Source organism: Elephantulus edwardii, unplaced genomic scaffold (genome assembly GCF_000299155.1).
Source record: "Elephantulus edwardii isolate Elephantulus edwardi_28Jun2011 unplaced genomic scaffold, EleEdw1.0 scaffold00183, whole genome shotgun sequence".
Lineage (NCBI taxonomy): Eukaryota > Metazoa > Chordata > Mammalia > Macroscelidea > Macroscelididae > Elephantulus > Elephantulus edwardii.
The window spans coordinates 2,936,011-2,948,077 of NW_006399933.1; the positions used below are offsets into that span (position 1 = coordinate 2,936,011).

The 12,067-nt window shown below is 35.6% G+C and overlaps 1 protein-coding gene across 2 annotated transcripts in view; it reads left to right on the forward strand.

Annotated features, from left to right (window-relative positions):
* The window catches only part of SEMA3A (sema domain, immunoglobulin domain (Ig), short basic domain, secreted, (semaphorin) 3A), a 310,684-nt gene that overhangs the window by 250,117 nt on the left and 48,500 nt on the right, over positions 1 to 12,067 (forward strand). For both annotated transcript variants that reach the window (XM_006896140.1, XM_006896141.1), the window contains exons 7-9: positions 5,264 to 5,406; positions 6,737 to 6,851; positions 6,941 to 7,010. In XM_006896140.1, coding sequence (XP_006896202.1) covers positions 5,264 to 5,406; positions 6,737 to 6,851; positions 6,941 to 7,010 — 328 coding nt within the window. The remainder of the gene's footprint in view (positions 1 to 5,263; positions 5,407 to 6,736; positions 6,852 to 6,940; positions 7,011 to 12,067) is intronic.

Sequence of the window (12,067 nt, forward strand, 5' to 3'; positions counted from 1 at the left end):
GGATAAAATAAATGAATAGGACTTTCTAAGAATCAAGTCCCTGTGTACGTCTAAAAACTTCTCCAACAAGATAAAAAAGGGAGCCACAGACTGGGAAAAATATTTAGTAATGACATGTCAGATAAGGGACTTATATCTAGAATTTAGAAAACATTCAAGCACCACAAGATAAATAACCCAATTGAAAATTAGGCACAGAATATGAACAGACACTTCACCAAAGAAGACATTCAGATGACCAACTAACATGAAGAAATGTTCAAAATCCCTAGCTCTAAGAGAGATGCAAATTAAGACAACTATGAGATATCACCTTACCCCAGTAAGAATAGTAAAATTTAACAGAACAGCAAACATCAAATGCTGGCGAGGTTGTGGCGAAACTGGAAACCTTATTCACTGTTGGTGGGAGTGTAAAATGGTGCAAGCACTACAGAAGACTATATGGCACTTTCTTAAAAAGTTGCAAAAAGAAGTACCATTTGACCCAGCAATTCCACTACTGGGAATATACCCTAAAGAAACCATAACCATCACCCAACAGATATCTGTACACCCATGTTTATTGCAGCTTTGTTCACAATAGCAAAGAGTTGGAAACAACCTAAGTGTCCATCAACAAATGAATGGAAAGAGAAGCTCTTGTATATTCACACAATGGAATACTATGCTGCATTGAAAAACAAGGAACTCATGAAATATTATACAAAATGGGTGACCCTGGAGGACATTGTGCTGAATGAAATATCTCAGTCACAAAAGGACAAAGATTGCATAGTGTCACTGTTGTAAAAAGGGAGTGACATCGGGGCTGGGGGAAGACTGAGAAAGAAGGGATAAGTAATGTATACTGCATTGAAATAAATGAGGGAGAGAACTGTTAAAAAGTGATATAAGATTAGGTATTATTATCGTGACAGGAGGCCCAAAGGAAGGCTGCACAATGAGGTTAACTTGGGGGAGGTACTGTATAATAATGAAAGAATTTTTCTTACTTTTCAAAGAAAAGAGGGAATGAGGAAAAGAGTGGGCAGGGAGAAAAGTGCAACAATGAATGAATGAAAATCCAAAGTCTCTGTAACCGTTCATTATAACTAGTAAAAAAAATAATTTAAGGAGAAAAAACTATAATGCACAGGAATAATTAAGTGAAGCACAATGTGAATGAAGAGTAGAGTGAAGCACAACGTATATGAACTTTGTAAGCAAATCAATATGAAATAAAGAGGAAACAAATAGAAAGGGAAACATTGAAAACTCTGAGAAGAATCCCTCTTCACTTATTTCTTGCTGCCTACTTTTTAGATGTCCTTTGTTTATAAATTGTGTTTTAGAGTCAGTGTTTATACCCTGTACTCTCTTTACCACTCCACTGTCTTTGAGTTTGAATAACTTCAATATTAATCCAGGTTTGTTCCTGAGCACCCATGTACCATATATACCGTGGGTGACAGGGCAGCTCTGTAAGTATTCACCTCCGAGCATGTTCAGACTCAAAACAGACCAGTTGGTTCCTACTCATGATACCATTCACAGAGTTTGAGACTGCAAATCTCTCTATAGGAGGAGAATATAGTGAATACTCCACTTTCCAACAAATTGCTCAAATCAGAGTCTTGCTTATCTTCCTTACTTGCCTCTACTCATAAACTTCAACTATTTATCAGTGAAAATAATTTGTAAATTCTAGCTTCAAACGATCACTATTTCTCATGTCTCTACTCCCAATACTTCATTACAGTCTGAGCTGCCATCATTTCTTTCTTCTTTATCTATGAAAATCTCCAACAAGATCTTCCTCAGTCTTCATTGTTGATGTGCAATAATGTGTTTTCAGCAGAGAGAGTGGACTTCATAAAATAAATAATAATGATATCATTCATTACTCAGTTAAAAATGCCACAATTGTTTCCACAGAAGTTGACTATCTAGAAACCACAAATATTGCTTTGTGTAATAAACATTCACACACTCCTGCATTTCTAGTAGTTAAATTTATAAATATAGTATAATTCTTTTTTTATAACACAAAAATATCAATCACATCACATTAATTATTCAGTTCACTGTTTCTCATGAAATAAACATACGTGCAGGTAAATATGTCTAAAACGTGAAAAACAAATTAATAAGAAAAAGACTTTGCAGCAATTAGATGGTATTCTTTACATTTATAACGTTAATTATAACAATTTATTACAGCTAGTGTATTAACGTTTGACTGTGTGGATCATAATAAACTGTAGCTGAGTCTGAGAAGAATGGGAATCCCAGAACACTTGATCGTGCTAATGAGAAAACTATACTTGGACCAGAAGGCAGTCCAGTCATCAGAACAAAGCAAGGAAACACTGCATGGTTCAAAATTGGAAAGGGTGTATGCCAGGGATGTGTCCTGTCTCCATACCTTTTCAGCATGTATGCAGAACAGATTATCCAGGAGGCTGGGCTCTATGAGAAGTGTGGCATCAGGATTGGTGGAAGAATCATCAACAATCTGTATTATGCAGATGACACAACCCTGCTTGCTGAAACTGAGGAAGACTTAAAGCACTTGCTACAGCAGGTCAAGGACTGCAGCACTGAGTATGGACTGAGGCTCAATATCAAGAATACAAAAATTCTCACCACTGGGCCAATTGGCAGCATCAGGATGGATGATGAAGAGATTGAGATTGTTCACAGCTTTAGTTTGCCTGGCTCCACAGTTAACACTCTTGGCACCAGCAGCCAAGAAAAAAAAGAAAGTCTGGGAAAGTCTGCTGTTAAGGACCTCTCCAAAGTGCTGAAAAGCAATGGTGTCACTCTGGAGACTAAAGTGTGCCTGATACAGGGCTTGGTCTTTACAATTACTTGTTATGCTTCAGAGAATTGAACAATGACTAGGGAGGATAGAGGAGAATCGATGCCTTTGAGCTGTGGTGGTGAAGAAGAGTATTGAGGGTAACATGGACTGCTAAGAAAACAAACAGGTTCGTCCTTGAGAGGATTAAACTGGGCTGCTCCTTGCAGGCAAGGATTCTGAGGCTTCTTCTGACATACTCTGGACATGCTGCAAAAAGGGACCAGTCCTTGGAGAGGGACATTATGCTAGGGAGAGTGGAGGGACAGCGCAGGAGAGAAAGACCATCTATGAGGTGGATTAATTCAGTGACTGGGGTAATTGGGGTGGGGGTGTCAGAGACAGTGAGACTGGCATAGGACAGAGCAGGGTTTAGGGCTGTTGTACATAGGGTCGCTATTAGTCGCAGGTGATTCGATGCTACATAACAGTTGTGTTTTAACTTGGGTGCCTAAAATATGTGACTGCTAAGAAGTACTCTTTTAAAATTATTCTTCTACTTTTGTTCTGCTTGTACTCTTCATTTTTATATGAATAGTTAAGATTTCACATGTTTCATATTACATACATTTGTCTGCAAATGATAGTAAAATTTAGCTCAATGAAATATGCAATATGTCTGGTCCCAGAGCAAAACTGAAAAGATTACAAGTGTGAAATGTATTTAACAATAATTATTTACAGGTGTGAAGATGAAGACTAACTTGGATTAAATAAGGATAAAGATAGTTTCAGTGTTCTAATCACTTTTTTCATCTCGGACCAATTGGCAGCATCAGGATGGATGGTGAAGACATTGAGATTGCACACAGCTGTAGTTTGCTTGGCTCCATAGTCAACAGTCTTGGCACCAGCAGCCAGGAAATTAAAAGGCGCGTTGCAATGGGAAAGTCTGCTGTTAGGGACCTCTCCAAAGTACTGAAGAGCAATGGTGTCTCTCTGGAGACTAAGGTGCATCTGATACAGGCCATGGTCTTCGCAATCACCTGTTATGCATCAGAGAGTTGGACAATGACCAAGGAGAATTGATGCCTTTGAGCTGTGGTGCTGGAGAAGAGTATTGAGAATACCATGGACTGCTAGGAAAACAAACAGATTTGTCCTGGAAAGGGTTAAACCGGGTGGCTCCTTGGAGGCAAGGATTCTGAGGCTCCATCTAACATACTTTGGACATGTTGTGAGGAGAGACCGGTCCTTAGAGAGGGACATCATGCTTGGGAGGGTGGAGGGACAGCACTGGAGAGGAAGGCCTTCTATGAGGTGGATTGATTCAGTGACTGGGATAATTGGGATGGGAGTGTCAGAGACAGTGTGATTGGCACAGGACAGAGCAGAGTTGAGTCGCAGGCGACTCAACGGCACATAAGAACAACAACAACAATGGGGGGGGGGAAGGACCATACCACGGATGATTTCTGATTACTAGAGGAATTGTCTAATTTACAGTGAGAAAATTAAAGAGATATTTTGGAATGAGAAGTAATGCAATACAACATAGGAGATACTCATGATAGATGCTGTGTGGATAGTAGACTAAGTGCTATTCTTACGGTTGGAACAAAGCAAACAGGCTTGCTACTCTGGGAGATGGGGGGGAGGTGATATGTGAAATGATGGTGGTTGGGATTTTAATAAATATATTATGGTATGTGTGAGAGAGAACTCAAGGTTGTCTACCACAATTTTGACCTGGATGCCTGGCCATTCACTAAAGTGGGATGGGGGACCGGGAGGGGTTGGGGAAAAGTTGCTCTTTTGCATTTACCTCTCTTCTCAGTCAGTCAGTACTGAAAACAGAAGCGGATTCATTGATACTTTTGTTTGAAATGTTATGTGCTAAAATCATCTAACAACATCATTAATATCACATGCAAATAAAATACTGCTGAAGATAATTAAAAAATGGTTAGAACAGTATATAGACAGAGATCTACCAGATGTTCGAGCCAGATTTAAAAGAGACCGTGGTGTCAGGGATATCATTGCTGATGTCAAATGTATCCTGGTGGGAAGCAAAGAATATCAAAACAATGTCGACTTTTGCTTACTGACTATGCAAAGGCATTAGACTGTATGGATCATGACAATTTATACCTAACATTGAGAAGAATGGAAATTTTAAAACATTTGATTGTGTGAAATGTACACCTAGACCAAGAGGCTATTGAATAAAACAAGGGAACACTGCATGTGATCATAAGGGGATTTTTATATTTCTAACCTTCCAAATAATATCAGTAATTTCTTATAGAAGTAAGGGGTTCTGTAACATACCTTAGCATGAATAAATACAGTTTCATATATATTTTTAAAGAGTAAAAAAGGAAATACCTTACCTATTTAAAAGATGATATTTATGTGATGAAAGGTATTTATTCAAATGTGAGTTAATCTATTTTCTGTCTGTCATTTATCTCTCAGATCCCAAGTTTGTAAGTGCCCACCTCATCCCAGAGAGTGACAACCCTGAAGATGACAAAATATATTTTTTCTTCCGTGAAAATGCACTAGATGGGGATCGCTCTGCGAAGGCCACCTATGCTAGAATAAGTCAGATATGCAAGGTGAGGCAGAGAGAAAACACTGAAGAGCACGTCACTGTGCAGTCACAGTTTTTCTTTCTTTTTTCTGTTTATTTATATTCACCTATTTATAAAAATATTGAATGCCATATTTTTTAAAGTGTGATCCTATCAAATTTTTAAGTAGTAAAAAAGTGATTGAAAGTATTTGTAACTTCTGAAGTGTAATTCTACATAGCAAAAGATATCGAAAAACATATAATGCAACTAGTGTCATTTCCTAACTACATTAATAACAGTCTAAAATTCTAGAGAATGACTTTGCTGCCTATTATCTAGTAGAAAATATGAACTAATCTATGTTTTTTATAATTTGTGCATTCTCTGTAAATAGAACAAAATATGTTCAACTCAAGAAAATGACAATAGAAATTCAAATCCCTTTCATACATTAAAATATTTTTTAATCAAGTATCAAGATATTTAAAAACACAAAGTTTTTTGTTAGCTTCTTTTTTAACCTAATCACTGCCCAATGATTAGTATATTCAGTTAATGGACAATTAATAAATTTTAGCATCTAAGCATACAGATAAAAGATGAAACACTAAGAATTTTTTTCACAAAACATCTTATTAAAATACCAGTTAGAGAGGTTTTCAACGTCCCTATAACTAATATATAAATCACTGTTACATTTTTAAGGAACCATATGATAGTTATAAAATATTATTTTATAAGACTACCCTTGCCACTAAATACATATAATATAAAAAAACCCACAAACCTTTATTGCTGCATTTGGGCTAAAACCAAATTCTATTAGTGGGGAGGAGGAACTTATAAAAGGTTTTCTCTGGAATAAGTTTCCTTTATTAAGATTTCTCCAAATATTTTCTCTGCATACTATCTTTAAAATCTAATAACTTGAAATGTTTAAGATTATAAAATACAGCAGGTTAGGAAGTTTTAATTTGGAGTTTATTTTTAGTATAACTGTTAAGGCGATGGATCCTCATTGTATGAGGATTTTGTTCCAAGTACTATGACCTCACCTAGGAAGATAGGTAAGATCTCAATGAATGCCCAGGATGGAGATAAAACAAACAAACCTGAGTGTAAAATAACTAGTAACTGGAAATGGCTTTTTATGTTAAAGGATATTATTACTGCTATTTCCTTTAATAAGATTTTGGTGAATGATTCAACCAAAAACCTTAATGAAAAGTGTCATAGTGTTTCTTTTATCTAGACATTTTAAATGATTATCAAAACTCTGAAAATGAAGAATAGAATCTTGTCTTGAGATGCAAGAAATATTTGAGCTTATAATTTTCACGCATGGTCTCTAAACTGATGTTCACTCTTTTAGAATGACTTCGGGGGCCACAGAAGTCTGGTGAATAAATGGACAACATTCCTCAAAGCTCGTCTGATTTGCTCAGTGCCAGGTCCAAATGGCATTGACACTTTCTTTGATGAATTACGTAAGTAGATGGTAGTGCCACACAAGGAACATCTATTATCATGAGTGTCAAAAATATGACAAACTCTCCTCAATTTTGTTTTTAAACAGAGGATGTATTCCTAATGAATTCTAAGGATCCTAAAAACCCACTGGTATATGGAGTCTTTACAGCTTCCAGGTAAGTAACTTTTACTGATTTTTTTAAATTATAGAAACTTAATTTATTAAATATTTGAAGGGACAGTGTTGCTTCAACCTTTGAACTGTTGTACATTCATGGATGACTGAAAAAAGCAATGACATGAATATAGCTTTTAATTTATTTAAAATTTTAGCAAATAATGTCATCATTACGGTAAAAAAGAGCAAGGACTATGTGGGGACTGCCATATGTGACATTAATCAGCTTCACAAATGGGAGTTGTGTCTTATCTCCAACCTCTGTGTCTCAAGTTCATGATAGATGTTGCTGTCCTAAGTGTAGCTGGAATGAAAAGGACATCCTACCTTGTCTTGTTCTTGTTCAATGGCACCAGGAGATTTGTCTGTCTCTTCTGGTTGTCTTGCTCAATTCAGTGGCAAGACTAGCCATCCTCCTTGTGAATTATTGAGACTGGCCAATCCCCTTGTGGATAGGCTCACACTGCTCTATTTGGATATTCCCACCCATCTATGTAGCATCCTCTCTCCTTAATATGGTGCTAAATAGCTCAGCATAAAACAGTTAATCTTTTAGCTAGGAAAGACACTTTTGGATGATAAACCTTAGACACTCAGAATGGTAAACTGAATGATGAAATAGGTTAAAAATATATATCATAAAATATTTATATCTTTGGCTTTAAAAATATGAGTTAATTTTAGAGCCTTATACAGAGACTTGTATATTGTGAACATGTTGTTAGGAGAGGCTATTTTTTTTAAAGAGACATGCTAAGAAAGGTTGAGAATCAGCAGAAAAGAGTAATGACACTCAAAGAGATGGATTGGCACAGGGACTGTTAAGCTCAAGTGTGTCAGAGGTGATGAGGATGGCACAAAAAAGGACAAGGTTCAGATCTGCTTTTTATAAAGTTGCTAAGAGTCATACTAGATGTGATACTGAATGAAAGAAAATATATTCTTAGACATAATCTTGTATTCTTGTACAAAAGTAATTACACTAGACATTACCTTTCTCATTGGCCTGTTTACATGAGCAACTGTGGGAAATAATATACCCACATAAGAAATTATGACAATCCTCCTAGCAGACTTGGTCCTCTCGTTGTTATCTACTCCACATATTGGTGCTTTCTTTTCTTTTCTTTTCTTTTTAAATACACACAACTATGGAACTGACATAGGAATTCACAGGTTTAGAGAAGGTTGATTATTCACAAATGAAACCATTTTAGATATTTTTAAAAATTATTAATATGATATAAAATTTTCAGTTATACTTTTTAAACATATAAACCTTGAAAAAAAAATCAAAGTTTTTCTTTTCAATAACACAATCTTTTCTTTTTCTTTTTTTCTTTTTTTGAGACTCAGTCTTGTATTTTAGTCGGCTTACAAAAACCAAATAGAAAAGGGGGGAAATGAATAAAAAATGGAGAAAAGGAGTCAAATGCCTGAGATCTTAACACTAGATTTGATCATGAGGCCCATTGTATAGTGTATAATATAAAGGATTACTAGCCAAATAATTGACATTCAACTACATCCAGTGCCCTTTGTAAAAAAGATGCATGGTCTCCTTCCATAAGGACTCACAGCCTCAGAAACCTGATGGAGGGTCACTGTGTGTATGAACTGACTGGGAGTCACTGTGTTAGGTGTTATTTTCACTTAACAATCTCAATTTTAAAGTTTTTTCCTCCTTTCCATTTGTCTCACTCCTTCCATTCTGCCTTCCCTTCTCCTCTCTTCTTCTCACCCTCTGAGGCTGCAAAAGCCTGATAGCATACAGTGAGGGATTAACACACACGTCCAAACAAGTTTACTCAGAAAGTTCTAAATGCATTTATAAATTGACTGGACGTTTTAACTGATAAAAATCCATAAGGATTAAGAAACTCATATTACTCTGCTGTTTTGTGCCGTTGAGTTGGAACCCTGAGCCACTGACTCTGCAGCAGGTTTTCAGAAAGAGTAAATTGCATGGAAGGAGACTGCGCGTCTGCCCTCTAAGCGACTGGTGGATTCCACCTGCCTGTCTTTAGGTTGGCAGTGCAATGCCTTACCAATAAGCCTCCAGCGCTCCATCTTAATATTGTTATTGTTAGTAGCTATTGAGTGGAGTATGATTCATAGCAACCGTATGAACACCAGATCTGAGCCTTGGCTATCTGTGCATGCTCACTGTCTCTGATATATTTGATCCCATGTTACAGTGATTGTGTCAACTTATTTCACTGAGAGTCTTCCTCCCTTTTTCTGACCCTCTACCTTTCCAAACATGATGTCTATCCAAGGACTAGAGTCTCCTAACAACGTATGCAAAGTATGTGAGATGAAGCTACCTACCATCCTCACCTAAAGGAAGCGTCCCGGTTGTACTTTTCTCTAAAATATAATTGTTCTCCTGGAAGTCCATGGGATATTAAGTACATTCTCCAAAACCACATCTCAAAAGAATCGATTACTCTTCTGTCATCCTTATTCTCTCTCAGTTGCATAGTGAGTAAATTAAGAAGACCTTGGTTTGGGTCATAGGCACCTTGGCCATAAACTAATATCATTGCTCCTTAGAACCTTGGGGAGATAACTAACAGTTGACTTTTCCAACACAACATGTCTTCTGATCTTTTGACTGCTGGTATGAGGGTGTTGATTGTGAACCCAAAGAAGGCAAAATCTTTGAGAATTTCATTATTTTATCCACCTATCGGCATTATCTATTTGCCCTGCACTGAAGACTTTTATCTTCTTGATGTTGAAATGTAATACATGTTGAAGTCTATAATCTTTGAGCTTGTGCAGCAAGTGTTTCAAGTCCTCTTATAATTTGTATAATACAAGTCATTGTTAAGTGTTCCTCTAATTCTGATGTCACATGTCTCTTGATAAGGTACACTTTCACCAATGATTTGCTCATCACAGAGACTCAATAAGTATTGAGAAAGCATACAGCCTTGGTGCACATCTTTCTTAATTTTAAATCATGTAGTAATTTTAAATCCTTTACTCTGTTTGCATAACTGCCTCTTGGTATAAGTTTTATATGAACACAAAAAAATGTTCTGTGGTTTCTACTCTTCTCAATGTTAGCTATAATTTTTTTGCAATCCACTTAGTCAAATGCATTTGTATAGTCAATTAAGAAGATTGATATCCTTCTGATATTCTCAGCCACGATCTGTCTGATACCATTAATTAATATAACTTCATGTAATTTTCCAATATGTAAGTACTTCCTCCTCTTTTCCATAAAACAGAATGACAATTAAAGAATGTAATGTTAAAAATGGAGATGTATTAATTCATTCTCTCTGCATCCTACTTGCTAAATGTAGTGATCTTCAGTGTATACAAGTTGTTGCATGTGACTTTCTGTAGCTTTCAATTCAGCAGGGCCAGAAAAGCTGCCTTTGTACAAATTCCTGGGTGATGGTCGTGCTATTCATCTGGGAAACCACATATAAAAAGCCATTAGGTTGATGAGTAAAGTGACATCTAATATCTACCTCCGTGAAATAGACATTTGATTGTTGTGTGAGTCTTAATGTAAATAATTATAACTGAATTTTTCCATTATGACTTGAGTCATTCTATATGTGAGCAAAATGGAAAAAATAAGATTATCTATTGTCATATATTAGATAAGTCTTAATTTGTTGTGTATTCTTCTTTGAAAATATTGTTACTAACTTCTATAAATGAATATTGAGGATTACTTTTTCTGTACCATTCAAAATGCAAATGGTGCAGCAGAATTGAAGTTAGGCTTTGTCTCTTCCCTCATGAAGTTTACCATCTATGAGACATTGTCCACATATGGAGATTTCCACTAATAAACTTAGAACACATGGTTTTTATTTAAAATGATTCAATACATTCTTTTCTGTGGAGAAAGATCACGTAAAAGATAAGCATTCTATATTTTAAATGTGCACAATTGTTTTATATCTTTCAACTCTTTTTCTTCAAGGTGCATTTACATAAGCAAAATAAATCAAGAAATTGTGGCAGTTCAATGGCAGACTTCCAGTCACTTCAAATACCATCATTTTTTTCCTAGCAAAATTATAGATAGAATTGTTAAAATTCTCTACTCTAAGTTATAATAGCTACTAACTAAAGAAATTTTTGTGTGTATTGGAGATATGATTTTAATTTTTAACAAAAATCAAACTGTTATTTGATATAATAGACTCATGGTTTGAGAGTTAAAAATAATGCAATGTCATACATCACTTCACCCTGGCTTTTTCACAAATTCCAACTTATGAAATGACTTTTTAAACTTTCTTGTCAAAAGTGTCATCATTTCAATCATCATTTCATCATTCCATTCAATCATGATGCTTACAGGCTTAAAGCTTATATTATTTCTCTCTCAAAATTAAATATTAGCTTTTATAACTTCATATGTGTATGAGTTTTTCCATCAGAATTTGTCTGTGAATACACATTTTAAAAATATTAAAGAACGTTTCATCCATATTTTTCTTTTAGAGAAATTATTATTTCTTTCTTGGTATATTGTTAAAATATATATATGTGACTAAAATATAATGATGTTATACACCAACTTAGAGCCAACTTATAGCTGACCCTCCAGCAGGTTTTCAGAGGCTGTAAATTATATTAGAGGAGACTGTGAATCTTTCTCATGTGGAATAGCTTGAGGATTTGAATTTTCTGCCATTGGATTTACAGTGCACCTACACAAGGCCACCAGAGCTCCCTTTTACCAATCTAGTTCTCTTAATATTACAGCCAGTAAAACTGTGGAGTAGTCCAATTGCTTAACATGTGGGGTCAAATAAATTTGACAGTAACAGCAACAGCAACAAACAAATTCCCAAACACTATTGGAGATCTCACGAACTTGGTATTTAAGTTTTGAAAATGTGTTATGGAAATTGAAGACCTTAGTTTCTTTTTTTTTTTTATGTGGTATTTGTTACTGTTTGTTTGTTGTTTTTTTTTTTTTTTAATTTTATTAGTTTCAATGAACATTCACAGGGATTCTGGGCTTTCACTCCTTCATTGCCACACCATTCTCTCCACCCTCCTCCCCAGTCT